This window comes from Mesitornis unicolor, unplaced genomic scaffold, assembly GCF_000695765.1.
Source record: "Mesitornis unicolor isolate BGI_N332 unplaced genomic scaffold, ASM69576v1 scaffold23348, whole genome shotgun sequence".
NCBI lineage: Eukaryota > Metazoa > Chordata > Aves > Mesitornithiformes > Mesitornithidae > Mesitornis > Mesitornis unicolor.
In genome coordinates this window covers 5,172-22,277 of record NW_010200123.1, presented here as the reverse complement: position 1 = coordinate 22,277, position 17,106 = coordinate 5,172, and the positions used below count along the sequence as shown (strand labels likewise).

At 47.4% G+C, this 17,106-nt stretch overlaps 1 protein-coding gene across 1 annotated transcript in view; it reads right to left on the bottom strand.

Moving 5' to 3' along the window:
• The window catches only part of FERMT2 (fermitin family member 2), a gene marked incomplete at its 5' end in the record, with an annotated part of 15,930 nt that extends 2,185 nt beyond the window's left edge, over positions 1-13,745 (bottom strand). The window contains 11 exons of the mRNA XM_010189651.1: positions 203-327; positions 672-692; positions 2,470-2,691; positions 3,040-3,146; positions 4,173-4,297; positions 6,297-6,346; positions 7,945-8,079; positions 9,512-9,619; positions 9,880-9,982; positions 10,069-10,294; positions 13,611-13,745. Of these exons, the coding sequence (XP_010187953.1) occupies positions 203-327; positions 672-692; positions 2,470-2,691; positions 3,040-3,146; positions 4,173-4,297; positions 6,297-6,346; positions 7,945-8,079; positions 9,512-9,619; positions 9,880-9,982; positions 10,069-10,294; positions 13,611-13,745 (1,357 nt within the window). The remainder of the gene's footprint in view (positions 1-202; positions 328-671; positions 693-2,469; positions 2,692-3,039; positions 3,147-4,172; positions 4,298-6,296; positions 6,347-7,944; positions 8,080-9,511; positions 9,620-9,879; positions 9,983-10,068; positions 10,295-13,610) is intronic.
• Positions 13,746-17,106: the final 3,361 nt, after the last annotated feature.

Below are 17,106 nucleotides of genomic sequence, written 5' to 3'. Positions count from 1 at the left end.
GACTCTTTCAAGCAGTTCCTGTCCTTCTTGAACTGAGGGGCCCAGAACTGAACACAATATTCCAGATGTGGTCTCACCAGGGCAGAGCAGAGGGGAAGGAGAACCTCTCTCGTTCAGTAATTTCAGTAATTAATTTCAGAATATTTAACATATTCTGCATATTTATGAACAAAACCTGTGAATTCCCAGCAGACCCACCGACCTGGCAATGAAATGCGTGATGCCGAACTCGGGCAGCGACTGCCATGCTTGGATAAAGCGCATCTTCGCCTCGATCAGGCTCATCTGTGCCACGTTCTGGTGGGCTTCCAGGATGCGCGCCGTGATCTGCGAGACACACCTTCGTTAGGCGACGGATGCTCGTTAGCGGCAGCGCACGAGCAGGTACCGACTAACGCAGACGAGAGATTAATTTTTACCCTGAGGTTTTATTTTGGCTATGGGTGATTAAAGCCTCATAAATGGTGGGGCAAATTTTTTGGCGCAGTTTGCGTTTCGCAGCATAAATCACTGGGAACCACTGTAAAAAGCAAGCAGGGCCCACGATTCTCCGGGAGGGGGGTGTGGGTTTTGTTAAGTTTTTTCATTGCTGCTCTCTAAACCAAAGGGGTTCTAGACTATTTTAAGTTTTATCTTAAATTTAGCTTAGTTTTATTGGTGCTGTCACTTACCAAGTCTCTTACATAGCCTGGCTGTAGATGGCAAGGCGAGAAAAAAAAAAAAGAAAAAGAGGTAGAAAGAAAAAAAAAAAAGCAATCAGAAATATGGCAACAAAGCAAAGAAAAAGTGTAAATTCACTGCAAACCAAAGTTCAAGCAAAAAAAAAAAACCACATGCACAATTTCTTAGGCAGAAAAGCAGCCGAAGTGAACGCAAGGGCAGAGAGGGGATGAGTGAGCAGGGATTCAGCTAAATGCAGCTCTGGCACTGAACACCAACGGGCACCTGAGAGCCCAAAAATACATCTGTTTTGGGGGTCTGGGGTGGTTTTTTTGCATTTTGGATTCGGTGCTCCCCAACCTGCCCGCTCTGTGCTGTTGTGGGGGTGCGTGAGGACAAACAGCACCTGAGCGGGCCTGGGGCAAGGGCCTGGGGCAAGGGCCTGGGCCTCCAGCAAGGCCCACTGCCAACTCCCATTTCAGCACCGTCTGTGGGCTGTGCATCCTCCTCCTCCTCCTTCTCCTCCTCCATACACGGAGGGACCCTTGTGGCCGAATTCCTTGCATTCCCGCTGCCTCTATCCCTCCCAGCTGCCCCGGCCATAAAAATAAAAGCCTAAATCTGCTCTTCAGCTGATGACTGTAAGGGCCTCTGTGTCTATAGGCTTGAGCACGATGAGGCCCTGTGCCCATCCCCACGGTCCGACAAAGGATTTTTATATTTCCATAACGAGGATACCTGCATGCTAAGCAAGTTCTGCAAGCAAATATTTTTCCAGGTGCCTCCATTTTACCAAGTCAGAGCCTAGGAGGTATTTATTCTATACGTTAAAACCGTGTATTTATGCAGCCTCTCCTCCATCCAAGTGGATATAAAGGCTTATTCAGAGGAATAATAAGGGCTATATAAAATATAACTCCACTGCCAGGAAATCATTGTGCCGTGCCAATAAAAAGTTATACTTTTTCCTGCATCTCTGACTCGCGGCCTTCTTCTGGGTTTCGAGAAATCATATATAGCCGCAGCCAGTCCAAAACACGCAGGCTGAAGGATTAAGTCACCAAAAGGCCATGGAGTAATGCCTGCCTTATTTTTGCCTCCCTTATTTGCTTTATAACATCTTTCAGAAAGTCATGCGTTTATTTCCAGCGCAGAACAGTTCGGCCCTGTCATGCACGGCTCGGATGTGGCGCGGGGTTCAAGCACAAGTCAAAAACGCAGCGGTGTTTCGAGGGCCAGTGCTTGTAAGCAGTGGAAAAGCAAAGAGAGAAATCTGCAAGCTGCACAAACAGCCGAGGCTGGATAAAGCACTGCGAGCAACCGCAGTTTCCACTGATCCTGAGGATTTCTGCCCAGGTGCTGTGCTGGGATTTTCATCCCAGCACCAGGGATCGAGTTCATCTCATCCCTGTGCCATTTGCGCAGGGAGAGACGGCGACAGCTGGCCCGTGCTTTGCTGCATGGGCAAACACTGTTCCTCAAATGCATTTAAAATAAATACATTCATTAAAATAAAGAAATTAAAATAAATACATTAAAATAAATAAATCCTAAAGAAATGGTTCCCCGCTGCTGAGGCTGTGTACGTGCACCATCGCATCACATATGGCATAAATTTAAGGTCGTGGGTGTCATCCCCAGGTGCTGGATCAAAACCGCGTGTTTCAGTCTGCATCTCCATTTAGTAAGACCGCGTGCATCCGATTAAGTGACAACATCCAAACCACACTGTGTTAAACCCCAGTGACCGCTGAAACGTGGTCCAAACCAACACCAACACCGTGCCGGGAGCGCGGGCCGAGCACCTACCTGCTTGTTCTTGTACTTTTTCAGGTAGCGAGGAGAAACCAGACACTCGGGGTTGATGTCAGTGGTGATCTGTTCTGGGATCAGCTGCGGATCCGGGTTCAAATGCTGCATTTTCAGGAAGGAGAGGATGTTCTGCACTTCCATGCCGTAGGAGCTGTCAGCCATCGTCTTACCCTTGGAGGCCAGGCGGCAGGCGGCCATCCAGCTGGCGTACTGCGTCTCCTGCCCCCAAAACAGAGCCCCGTGCCTGTCAGAGCGGTGCCATCTGCCCCTTAAAACCCCACAACAAAACCCCAAAGAGCTTTTATCTCCATTCCAGCCCCAGGGGCCTCAAGCATGCACAACAACGGACAGAAACCCAGCCAAGGTATAGGCTACAACCATGGGACAAAGCCAAGGAAAGGCTGATTTTCTCCTCCAAATTCACACGCATGTGCTGAATATTGAAACAGACACATGTGAGTGCATTTCCTACTTTTTTCAAATCAACACCAGCTACATGGCACATCTGAACATGAGCTAGTGGTGGGGAAAGGGCAAGGAGAGGGCCGGTCCAAGCACTAAACTTACATTATCGCAGCGAAGCCAGATCTCATTCATCCCCTCCGCCACTGGAATCAGAAGTTTGATGTTAAACTTTTGTCCGGAGATATTCACATCAGGGGTAACTTCACATCCTGCAACAAGGGAGCCGGTGTTTAACAGGGGTGTGGAGAACTGCACTTTAAAAAAGGGGGAAAATACAAAAAAAAGGAAAAGAGAAAGCAAAGCTTGCCCAGTGCTGCCAAGGTCTTACATCACATCTCCAATGGGATGAATGCTCTACATGGCAGGGACAAAAACCACATCAGATGTCTCTTTTTTCAGGTGACAGGAAAAAAGTGGGAAAAAAGCAGGACCTGATCTGAAAGCAATGACGCCAACGCTAACGCACACCCACAGGATTCATCTCATAGATCCTGCCTGGCCTCATGGATGGACCTGACGTCCCCAAAACTGTGATGAAAGGGCGGGATGAGGTGGCTGGGTGGGCGCTGACGGGCACCCTGAAACCCCTCTGTGTTATTTCAGCGGCGAGGTGTGAGCATCCCGCTCCCGGTGCTGAATGACGAGCAGTTGTGCAAACACCAGGGGGTGATGAACCGAACTGGCCAAATTCACCCAGGTGCCGCTTCAATGTCTTTTTTAAAAGTGCCATCACAGCACATACGTCAAAAACTCCCAAAAGGGTCCCGTGGGCCCCGAGGTCGCTTGGCATTGCATCTGCTCCTACCTCCATGGGGGGAAAAAATTAAGTTTTCTGTGGTTTGGTGGCTGCTGGAGCAGGGATGCTTAACTTGGCATCAGAAAAAACGTAAGAATTTAAAAACCTCACATACGAGGCTCATGGCGGGTGTTTGAGCTCACAACCAGCACCGGGGAAAGGAGGAAAAATAAAAATTAAAGGCAGTGGAGGAAGAGTCTGTTCTCTCCAGCTCAAGCTTCATCTCTGTAGCTGGAGTCAGATCAATTCTTTAGGACGTACTCACTTTCTACAGGTCTAAGTAGATGCCGTGCTATCAAACATGGTCACCTTCAGCCTTTAAGCGTATTTACCCAGCCCTAGGACGGCATGCCAAAAGATAAAGCAGTGGGAAAAAACAGCTGCAAGAGGAGCAGCTGATTACTGGAATAAAACACGACGGTGCTGACGCGTCTCCTACCTCTGAGGTTCATCTGGTGTGCGGGGGTCCCGTTGGATTCCTCCTTGCTTTTGTAGCAGGAGATGGAGGTATCTTTGAAGGTGCACCAATATGGCTTGTAGCCTTTTAACGTCAGCTTCTTGGGCCTGCCAGACAGATTGAGGGATGTTACGTTTGGTTTGAGTTTCTAAGCCATGCTGCTGCGCTGGGAAAATGCAATTGTTACCCTTGAAAAAGTGGTGTCAGCGGCCTGGGGCATGCCCACCTCTGGGGTGGTCCCTGCAGGGGAGCATCCTTTCACTGCATCCCTCACCATCCCTTCACTGCAACGTTGGAAATTGAGCCGCAAGTGCAAGTTTGGACTCTTCAATCCCACTGATTTCATTACAAAAGTAGACGTGGCCATGAACCACTGCAGGATACTCCTCTTCACCCGCCGCATTAAACTGGAACCACTTTGCTGGAGCTCCGAAAGGCAGCGGTGCCTCTCAAAGAGTTGTCAGCCGAGCACATGCATGAGTGCACTTGTTGTTTCCTTTTCAAATACTCCACTTTGCATCAGAAAAGGTTCAGTTCCTTCCTGGGGCAAACATGGATTTTGCCCAACTCTGCAGAATAGTCCTGCAACCCCCCCACCCTTTACAACCACAATGTCCTCTGAAAGCTGCCTCCCATGACAGAAGGCACCGACCTCCATCCTATACCTACAGGTTTCTCCATTCTTTGCTTTGCAGCCTTCTGTAAAGAGGTTTTAATACACTGTTTTACCACCTTGAGCTTCTTTTTGTGGGACTCCTTTAAATTGCAAGCAGAGTGTTTTGGCTGGCATGAGAGAAACATCCTGAGTCCCCACAGGCATGTGTAGGGACATACATACAGGACTTAAATTCAAGAAGCTGGGCTAGCTCCTAACCCTGCATGCTTTACGCTGGGTTTCTGGCAGTAAAATACCTCCTGGCCCTCATTTTTAGCAGAAAACAGCAATTCTGTGCTTCCCCGCTGCGGCAGGACAGCCTCAAATCCCAACCCCGGGGTCTGGGAACTCACAGCAGGCAAGGACCCGGCAGTCCCAAATCCCACCCCACCAACCAGAGCATCCAACCAGCAAGAGCTCAGCTCCCTGAGCCGTGCCTCATTTTATTGGCAAAATAAGCCCATCAAAGGAAAATGGAAGTTTTTTTGTCTGCTTGTTTGTTCAAGGAAGGGGGAAAAACCCCACTCAGGGCTGCAGCCCTGAAGCTCTGCCCCAGTTAAGACAGATGGACATGGGGACCTCCTTAATTCGCCTTTGGAGAGGGAGACAGTGTTTTTTGGACCAGAAGTGGCAGGTTGTGGCTCCAGAACCAAGCAATTAATAAAATAAAGGCTTGTTCCAGCGCTAGTTCGCTGCCTACAGCTTTTGTTCTGCATCCTACAGCTACGCTGTGAAATCTCATCATTATTTCCAGAACTTTCACCGTAACCCTTGCAGCAGCAGGCAATAAATTGCAAAAGACGGTGGCGGCTGCCAAAATGTTCCTCCGAGTCCAGACGCTGCCGTTCCCGGTTTCCACACAGCACCAAGCCAAAGCAAAATAAAATTAAAAGAAAAAAACCCTAAATCCTGAGTGAGCTGGAAGAGGAGCAGAGTCAGCTTAACCTGCTCCTTTTGGCAGACAAACCGGGATCCCGGCTGTTTATAATCCATCCAGCTTCTTCAAAACCAGGAGAAGTGTTTAAAAGCAAGGTTTCTTGGTTTATTCCTAATTTTAGGATGGCTTTTGTTACCTCCTGGGCATTAATTGTGTTCGAGAAATATCCCAAGCTCTCCCGGATGGATGTGTCCCCGCAGTGACAGTGGGAAATGCCCTGGGTTTTATATTTAAAATCAACTTCAGTTATCAAATGGGTTGGTTTGGAGCGGTGTGAAACACTCAGTGACTGTGCCACGTGCTGGAAAAAGAAGTAAAATAATAAAATAATGGTTTAATAGCAAGAGATGCGCCGAGCTGTGGTGTATTACGCAGTGGCTTTTCAACGTGAGATAATGTAGTGGTGTGCAGCAAGATCTTAACCCTTAAATAAAAAAGGATATCAGGCCGTGGGAGCATTAATTATTCATGGACATTACCAGTTTCCCAAGCGCCTCTTCCCATCAGCACTTACTTGAAGACTTTAATGTAGTCGGCGAGCTCCGGTATGGAAGTGATGTCACCCTGGAAAGCAAAGATAATCCCAATTCAGTGCTGGGAGGGAAGGTTGAACCGGAGAGGGCACCTAAAATTTGGGGCTCGGGGGTCATGAAAACGCTCCTGAGAAAGCCTCGGCCACCCCACGGGAGAGGCGAGTGGAGGAAAACCTCCTGTGCAGAAGCGCTGTTTGGAAACCGGAGGTTTTGTGTTTTGCTTTGAGGAATTCCTGCGGCCGCCGGAGCCAATTCCCACCCGGGGTCACCAGCGGTCACAGCGGCTCCCGGGGATTTTTCTCCTCCCTTGCTTTTTCCTTCTGCTCCCAAGAAAAGGAAAAGATGCAGCTCGGCACCTCTGCAGACTGGGGAACGGCTTTCTGACAATCTAGAAAGGTTTATTTAACCCCCCCAGCTTTTTAAATATTGAACTTTATCTTCACATTCTGCATGAGCAAAACATCCTGGGTGGCGCTTTCAATTCCGGGAAATTAAAGGAAAACAGAAAAAAGCAAAGACCGCTCCAGCAGCTTCCAGTAGCAAGACAGTTTACTTTCCATCTGCAATGAGCAACGCTGTTTATAGATACCACAGGGGGAAAAAAATGCCGAATCTAAACAAACAATCCAGTAATTGCCCATTATCCCAATTCAATTACTCGAATGCATCTGGAAACGGCTGCTGGGGATGGAGGGTTGGGATGAATCACTGTCGCCTTTCCTCTCCCTTAAAACCAGGCTTCAAATCTGGTTTTGCAAAGAAGTAAGAGAAAAAAAATCCCTTGGCGATGAATATTTGCCATTATTTCTGTCGCAATGCTGCTCTCCCTGCAGCACCCGGTTAATATTATAACTCGTTGCTGTTATTAGTACTAGTAAAGCAGGCTAAGTATGGATATTAACTTCAAAAAGACACTTCATAAACCCTTAAAATAAATTGTATGAAGTGTAAGACTGGAAAAATTCAGGGGTTTCAGGGTTTGAAAGAGCTTAGAATGAAACTCAGAGATGGTATAAATGTGCAGAACGCCTGGAAAAGCTGTGCTGTGCCAAGCCTGACCAGACCTGCTCCTTTTCCTGCAGTTTAGGTTTATGGGCTTTACATTTTTAAAGGTGGAGAACCAATGTTAAAAACAGTGTATCAGAAAAAAAAATACAAAATCCTGTGAAATACAGTCCCAGCCCTCTCCAGGCTAAAATCCAGTCTAACAAAAATAGGGCTTCATGAGTTATATCTGAAAATCACGGCAGCTGTTTTAGGTGCTGTAAAACTTTGCCACGAATTAGAAACGATGGAAGAGAAACCCCAGCATGAAGAATTCGGTATTTTGGAAAGTCAGTAGCAAGAACAGAAACCAAATGAATTTTAATTCACTTTTCCATTATTTCACCAGGAAGGTGGCTTGCAGCAGGGGTTTCAGTAAGACCCCAGCTCCTCTGGGACCTCTCCGACACCATTTGGTCTGATGGACCCAGCAGGGAAAAAGCAATTTTTGCACTTGACTTCTGCAGCAAGGCAGAGCATGAGCTGAGTGCTCCCTGCTAAATTAACCGTAAACTCCCCCAAAATAGAAGAATTTTTAAAGAAAATATTACTGGGGTCTGTGCTCCGCACGCCTGCAATCCTTACCAGGATCGTCGACGTCTTGCCGCCCTCCAAAGTAATTTCCAGATCCGAGAGCGCAGCATCCACCTCGTCCACCTCCTTGTCGCTGTTGTTCAGGTGGTTTTCTGAGGACATGATGGACAGCTTGTTGATGTGGTACTGAAAGGGAAGGCACAGCGTTTCACCGGGATGCTCCTGAAATCTGCTGGATGCTGCAGGCTCATCATGCTTGGGAATGGAGTGAGAAACCAGAGCCATTCCCTCCATGGGAGCAGAGCCCGGCAAGCACTGAGACCCGAGCACAGTCGAGTCAGGAATGAGCCTCTTGGCTGTTTTCAGTCCAAGGAGCGGGTGGTACAAACCCCGCAGGACCCTGCAGGGCAGAGCTGCTCTTTTCACAGCACCACAGACTGGATGGATGGGTTGGCAGGGACCTCTGGAAGCATCCAGTCCTCCCCTCTGCCCAAGCAGGGCCACCTACAGCCACTGCCCAGGACCAGGTCCAGTTGGCTTTTGAGTATCTCCAAGGATGGAGATCCACAGCGTCTCTGGGCAACCCAGTGCCCGGTCACCCAGTAAAGAACTGATTTCTGATGTGTTTCAGCCTGTGCCCATGGCCTCTGGCCCTGTCACTGGGCACCAGCACAGAGAAGAGCCCGGCTCCATCTCCTTTACAGCCTCCCACCAGGTATTGATGTACATTGATAAGATCCCCCTGAGCCTCCTCTTCTGCAGCCTAAAGTCCCAGCTCCCTCAGCCTTTCCTCCAAGGAGAGATGCTCCAGGACCTTCATCATCCTCATGGCCCTTTGCTGCCTATTGATGTCCCTCTGGATGGCAGCACCATCCTGTGGCACATCAGCCACTTCCTCCGGTTTGGAAGGATGCATTACCCCAGAAAACCATAAAATCTCACACTACGGACCATGCCCAACCCACTCTGGACAGGTTGGGGAGCTAAACCGAGCCTTTATATTTCTCTTTTCACTTTTTTTTTTCTTCCTAGGAGGGACCCTAGGAGCAGACAGCCCTGCTCTGGCTGGGGGATGTTTCTGCATCCCACAGTCCTACCAGACCACACGTACTAAACGGCCTGCCACCCGCCATACAGAAGTCAATGGCAGGTGTAGTATTTATGCCAAATCACACTGAATATTTTGCAAAACAGATAAATAAATAGTTCTGGGAAGCCCGCAGACTATCACCAGCTGTCTGGGGGGGCAGGCTGCCAGAAGCGCACAGTTCAGTAACCCAGTGTACTTACTGGGGGGTTTTTAAGAAGGGGAAAAACTAAAAGTTAAGACAGACATAAACATGTTTGGTAAAAGAAGGCCAAATTCCTTTTCCTGAGAAGTAAAAAGCAGCAAATATTTAAATTCTCTAACAAGCTCAAGTGAGGATTAGGAGATGGGGAATGATCCGACTGCTACCAATATGAAGAGTCCAAGCTCCCACTAAAGAGAAAGTGAGGCTTAGAACACCGCTTACAGCAGATTTCCCTTATGTTAATCGATATTCATGAACAAAGGAGTCTGCAAAGCTTATAAAACCAAGTTTAACAACAAAAGCAAGCGTCCCGGGCTGTTTCCTACCTGCAGCGCCGCGAACATCATCATCTCCTCCTCCGTGCACTCGATCTCCTCCAGCAGGATGGCCCATTTGGACTGCTCATACAGCTGGTTGATCCTGATGGCGTCGTACTGCGGCACAGCACAAAAATGTGCTCAGGATGTGAAACGCTTAAGACAAACCATTTCAGCTTTCATTTCCACGCAACGCTTCGATCCGAGACTGAAAAACCTCGCCCACCGAAGCAACACTTAAAGCATCCCTAGGAATACCCAGGGATGAGGCCTACAGGAGTCATTTTCAATGTGGCGGAGGATTTACCAGTAAAAATTCGTATTAGTGATAAAAACACCCTGCCTGTGAGACGCATTTAAAATAAATAGCTCTGTACCTTTGGATTCAGGTCAAAAAAGCTGTAGTACTTGAACCGGAGCAGCAAAGCTTCATTTTCTTTCACCTCCTGCTCCATGAGGGATCGGGACGAATCCAGCCATCTGTAAATTGTCAACATGGGATAACACACATACACAAAACCACGTATTTAAGGAAAAAAAAGAAGAAACCCAAATCCTTAACTCACCCCTGATTGATTTTGGCTTTATCAAGCAGCGCCTGGGGCTTGTACATTTTGGCTAAGGACTCCGGGGAGGTGACAGGCTGGCTGACGGCCAGGATGCCCGGGTTCCCCTCCGACAAGGCGCTGTCCCCAAACCAGGCCGACGTGGGTGACAGGGGGCTGCCGTCGTGAGCGTCGTAGGTTGGCGTCATTGTTTTGCTATACAGCCCCGGGCTCGAATATATATTTCCTACAGGCAAGAGGAATAAAAGCCGGGAGTGAGCTGACGGCCAAGCCCTGCCTGCTCCCAACCAAGCCAAGACACAAACCCGAAGCCAGCGGATGAAAAACTTTCCCTTTTTTTTGCCATTTTTGACCATTTTTTTCTTTTTCCGCAACAGGAAAACACTGCGCTGCTTGTTTTCCCATGAAAAGCTGCCCCTCTCTCTCTCTCACAGCTCCTCTCCGAGAGCAAAACTGATGGAAAACTCATTCCAGCCCAAATCCATGGGAAAAGGCACAGGTCTCCCACACCGGGAAAACTCCTGCCCCCTGCGTTTCCCCGGCGCCTGGGACATGACCGGTCCCCGACTTACCCATATTACCTCTTGCTTAAAGATTTTTGAGAGTCAAAAGTTTGAGAGGAGCAGGAAAATAAACTAAGGCCAAAGAGACCAGAGGCAGAGCGCAAAAGTCCTACTGAGGTGGAGCTCACCTTTGACGGGGCCGATGTAAAGAATATCGGTGCCTATAGAGAGGGAAAAGAAAGGAGGGAAGTGAGAAGGCGAGAGAAAGTCACTGGGAGAGTACGCAAGGACAGAAGCCAAAAAATAGGCATTTTCAGAAGAGGGCAGAACAGCACAGGTGAGGTTTAACCACCCAAACGCAGCGTTGGCAGCAGCGCTGGTGGACTGGGCAGGCAAAGCAACCGAAGTGACTCCAGGGTTATTTTCTTTTATTCACGTTACAAGAAACAGCGCGGAAAAGCGGCGCTTCGCGGACGGAAAAGCTTGCTGAGGCGGCCAAACACACTGGATATTAAAGTGCTGAGCAAGTGGTGCGATCTGGTGCAAAACTGATCCCGAAACACACAATACTCACAGGCCTTTTAAAGCTTTACAGCTCATACAGACTCAAAGCAGACAAAAAAAACCAATCCAAATCCTTTTAAAATTACAAATTTGAAGAGATAAAAGTGGATCCAGCTTGGTATCTCTTACTCTGAAATAGCTGAGAGCTAAACAGTCTCTATTCAACTCACAGGAGCATTAATTTTTATGTTAAGGATATAAAGTATGGATTATCAGAATACAAAATACGGATTTTCAGCAGGGAGGTTCCTAATGTCAGTAATCCCACCACGTACATACATTGGGCAATGAGCTCAGCATCATCTGCTGGGCACAAAATCCACACACCGGTACCTAGAAGGACCAAAACCTGTCTTTTTTGGGAAAGATCTGTGTCCATTTTAAATCACGAGCCTGTTCAGACGTGCAACTCGATGCACCCAAAAACCCAAGTGTGTTGAAGGGGCCAGAAAAGTCTAAGACCAAAACAACAGAAAAACCTTTCCAAACTCTTTTTTTCTGTGATGGGTATCTCAAGGAGCAGCACGAATGGTTTGGATCAGCAGCATCACACCAATGACAGCCAATATCTTGGTTAGGAAACTTAACTAATACAGAAATGTGATACTAAACTGCCTGACAGGATGGATAATATAAGTGAAAATCATTTATCGCCATCAAGCAAGAAAAGGTTGAAGTATCCACCTTGCAAGGAGAAGGCTGGGGGTCACTTGCCGGGTAATTATACTTTAGGAGTTGGGCTCGATGATCCTTATGGTCCCTTTCAACTTGAGATATCCCCTGATTTTATGACCCTAAAAGCAGCAGAAACGTGTTCTCCCCACAAACTGTTGTTACACCGGAGCAGTTCAACAAGAGCAGGCAATAAACCACCATCGCTATCCATCAACCGCAACCCGAAGGATGCTCTTGGCTCTTCCCCATCTGCTCTCGCAGCATTCTCGCCTCCCCCCTCACATGGGATGAGCGTTAACTGGACCAACCAAAGAAAACCCCACTTCTTGCCTCAAATCTGGCAGGTTTTCCCATGGACACCCCCCAACATTCCTCCATTCGAGTGTCTGCTCTCGAGGAGCAAAGCTTCCCCTCGGATGCTCTCTTCATCCCCTTCTCCAAACGCCTGAAACACCTCAGAAGGAGCTTCCCTTCAAAAATTCGCCTGAGGCAGGCAATGTCATGGAAAGTTCCAGTTGAAACAGTTACGAGTTGGGTTAACTTATAAACAAGTGAACACAAGTCTTCTGATGGCAAGCGTTGGGCAACGCGCTGTGGGTGTATCGACAGCTCTGCCTGCAGTGATTTAAACCCGTTTCACCACCAGGTACTCTGTGACAGAACACCCCCACTAAATCCACATGTGCTGAAATCAGCAGAAACAGAAACATTAGCTCATTTTACTGAAGCATTCAGCACACAGGTTGATGTTGGAACGCTGCTAGAAACAGTTTATTCAGATTAAAACCATGACTTTCAACTACTGAACCTAAACTTCACGGGTAGCTGCAGTAATTAAAGCTGCAGCAAAAGTCATCTCATTCACAGGGAAAGCAAAAGCAGCAAGAGAGTTCAAAGTGACTCGCTGAAAGGCCAATAAATAATTAAAATTAAAAAATATCTTCTGCACGCATTTCCCTCAGAGCGAGCCAAGTATTTCCTATTAATCTAATGGAGATGCTCTCCGCGAACACTGACTTTGGGAAAGGCTCATTACGGACTTGCGAGATGAAAATGCCAAATGAAAATGAAGATTGCCTGGAGCCTTGCCCGATGCAGAGAAAAATCCTGAGCCAGGAGTGAGAGAGAACCACCCCACGAGTATTTTAAAGTAACTGAGAGGAGAAAGAGACCGGAGCGAAAGAAAGAGATGCTCCTCCACCAGCGACATTACTCCGTCAGTGATGTTGCTCCATTAACGATGCTACTCCGTTAGCACTTCTCTTAGTAACTCTACTCAGGTTCTGTGAGCCAAGACTGGCAAACTACCCCCTACCAGCAATAAAGGGCAATTTTTTTTAGCATTACAATCGATATTTATGCCCTTATTACATGAGAACGCTAACACAATTAATAAAATACCAGTTTTGCTGGGCTATAAATAAGGAGTAAAGTGGTGACACTGCCTAAAAACACACCTGGAATTTGACATTAGGAACAATTTTCCATTTAATTCCTCTCTTAACTGAGTAAGAAAATGTTTCGGTAACGCAATCCGAGTGCTAAAGTGGCCACACTTGGCTGCTGCTTTATTTTACAAAGCCCGGTGCCGCTCTGCTCCCCCGTATGCGTGACAGCTCCAGGCATGCATCTGTGCGACCGCGTGCTGCAGCCCCGCACGATGTGTGGGGTTTATCTGGGGTCCGTTTCTCACACAAACCTTACGGAATTAGGTCAGATCGATACCATTACATCATTTTTCCCCCTGTTTTATTCGCTGTTTGCCTCCTGTGGAGCCCTTCCCTGCAAACCCTGGCTCACCAGACCCCGGCGTGATCAGCGGCCCCTCCAGCTCGAAGGCGTCGTCTTCACATTGGTCGTCCAGCTTCTTCTTTTTTTTCTTTGAGGGATCGCGGGGTTTCCTCAAAAGGGAGAGCTCTTCTGGATGCCTGATGTCTGCGGAGAAAACGGACCACTTTTACAAAGGAAAAATGGAAAAAAAGGGGGAAAAACCCCAACATCCTTCCCTTAGGAACAACATCCAGCAATGTGCAGTATCTCCCTCAGATGATTTTCCTGCTTAAAAATCAAGTTTGAGGACATTTTCCCTGTAAGCTTGTTGGAAATAAGCACCGTCCTTGGCTGGAGAGGTAATATAGCAGAAAAACGGAGGTTTTCAGGTAACATGCAGAATTTCCCAGGCACAGCCACTCAAATACAAATACAAGCACTGCTAGCCCCTGCCACAGAGCCTAGAACCATTCCCACCCATTATGTTAAATAAACAAAAGGAAAACCATAAATATAAATATATATAAATATCAAATACAAAATATAACAACTATAAATACATTAATTAGCATGTAAGCTCCTATTTAGGCACCTAAGTAACAGACCAGGTACTCTCACTTCCACAGGAGCACCCACGAGTCAATTTATTGACACATTAAACTGGAAACTTTAGCACCTATATTTAAACCACTTTTTTAAAGAGATCTTAGCCAAAGTTTTCACTTTTCACAGCAAAACTCCAGCCTCTCCCATTTCCCAGCCTGAATAATTTAAAAAACACGTTATTGAAATGAAGAGCATCCCAATGTGTTGTGTTTTAAGCCACGGGAGTATGGGGGTGGCTAATGCAAGGGGCATCCTTTGGGATGAAAGAGTCCCATCCCCTGCAGCTGGAGGAGAGGGAGCTGCTCACTGCTGGATTTTCCCACCAGGAGGAAGGCTGAAGACAACAATAAATAAGTCGTTATCCTAACGAGGAGAGGTTACAGGGTCCGTGTCCCACCCTGCCGTGCTGGCAGCAACGGGAGTTTGCTGCAAGAACATAATTAATGTAATTAGATGCTGGAATTTGTGTCCGCGAGCGGGACACGTCCCCACGGCAGACGGGTCCGCCCCAGCTGCCGTTACAAACAGTACATTCCAAAAATGACTTTATGTTTTTATCTATTTATTAAAGCACAGCTTCCCTGATAGGTCACATCCCCAGGCTGTTCCCTCCTGGGGAGGACGCTGTGACAACCTCCCTGTGATGCCTTTTTAAATAAAAACCTGTGCTTTTTCCCTTCTCTTTTCTATTTTAAATAACAGCACCAACCCCACCATGCCCACCACATTTGGGGGATTCGATTTTAGGTGACCTCCAGGGATGGATCCTGCTAGCCCCAGCGTTCCCAGATGCAGAGGTTGGGCACTTCTGGATTTAACCATCTCCCATATCACAGCTCTCCCATCACAAACCATCATCTGGCACAGCTTTAATTGAAGCGTTCTTTTTATTTCTGTATTTATAGAATACGTATGGAGTCACCATCCCTGAAGTGTTCAAAAAACATGAGCATGCAGCACTTGGGGACATGGTTTAGTGGCCATGGCAGTGCTGAGCTGCTGGTTGGACTCGATGATCTTAGAGATCTTTCCCAACCTTAATAATTCTATTATTCTAATATAATAAATAGAACATATAATTTACAGAATACAGAAGATCTGATCTTTAAGGTCCCTTCCAACCCAAACCATTCTATGATTCTGTGATTCTATATTTATTCATATAGTCATGTATTTTTATTAATATATAAGGCTTATTTAATGTAAACATTAATTTAACTCTGATTTATTGTTCCTACATACACATTATCACACTAAACTCCACCCCTGCCCCCCTGAACCAACAGGCAGTTTCACCGCCCAACTTTTTTGCCCATTTCTAGCAATAAATCCCTTGCATCCAAAGCCGGGCAGCCACCCGGGTTCCCATGTAACGCAGCCAGCTTACCTCACGGAGAAAAAATCTGCTGGGACAACCAGGGATGACAGCCTAAAATGAGGAGTTCCCCTGGTATTTTGCTAGCGAGGTTTAATACTCCCATGTTTATTTATGGTGCATTAGCGGCTGATAGAGCCTCTCAGCTGAAACCATTCAGCCAGGCCAAGCGAAGGGCTCCGGGCCAAGCTCAGCTCCCGAAAGCGATCTCTTGGAGATGGCCCAAACCTTGACCATCTGATTTCAAAGCAATTTTTTTAAAGCCCCGCAGTTGCTTGTGACGCCAGCGCCGGATCACAGAGGATATGTGCACATTGGTGGCAGCCGCTTCCCGATGGCCGCAGGGCACGGCTGCAAAGGCAGCGGCATCCTCGGGATGCCAGAGCATCCCTGCTCCCCTTCCCATTTTCCTAGGGAAATTTTCTCCCTTTCCCATTTTCCCAATTTCTCATTTTTTCACCATTTTTTTTCTGGACATACCATCACCTCCCAGACTTGACAAACCCACTGAAGCCAACTGAGGGTCACAGGGCAAATGGAAAATAAAGACCGTGGTGTTAAAAAACAGCGAGGAGAAAAGCATCAGGATAATGCTGTTGTTTTTTATTTCCTACCCCAGAATTGGAGAAAAAGCAAGAAGCAACTTCTCTGGCCGCACGTCTGCTGTGGTTTCAGTCTTTCAGTAAACTGCTGGCAGAAAAAAATAATGTTTTCTGCTGCCTATGATTAATAAGTGTACAAAGGGTCTTAAAGCGTGTTTTGAATAGCACCGGGCTTGGCAAACACCGTGTTTAGTTACTGTAGCTAAAGCAGAGCCTGCCCCAGGGTGGAAGGGCTTGCAGATGGTAGCACTCCAGTGAACTGGGACAAGGAGCCCCAGCCCTTGTTTTCTGGCCAGTAAAAGAAAAATCCTTAAAGTATCCAAATGGTGCAAAAAAAAATGCAAGTCCTTTATCTAAGTTTGGGCTTTTTCCGAAGTCCAACTGCACCTCAAGGAGCCCGTTTGCTGGAGATGTCCACCTGGGATAAGGCATCTCCCCAAATTCTCAAATTTGGGACTTCAGCCCCAAATTTCCACTCAAACCCCTCTGTTAACTATTTCATCCATGTTCTCCAGCTGAAGCCAAGCTGCTCCTGCCCAAGGTCACTTGGCAGGTCCAGTGAAACGGGGGTGGACTGGGAGAGGTGATCTCCTGAGCACTGCTGCCGCGTTGACTCTTCAAGTGATGCGTTGGTGGAGGCCGTGCTCGCTTCAGAGGAGCCTCCTTGTCTGTGCACACACAGCAGATGGCACTGGCAACATCTACTAGAAATCCCTGTAAGTGATCCTTTTAGCATTTTATCTGTATTCCTATTGTGTAAAAGCACGAAAACGCAGCTCTTCAGCCTTTTACTGAGCATCCTTGGCACTGCTGGTGGCAGCTGCCAGCAGAAACCATCTGCTACCATACGAGAGCGTCAACCAAAATCTGGTCCAAAACCATTTTTCAGCTGGATTTGAGCAGGAACTGCTCATATTTTGACATCTCCAGCCCATGCTGGACC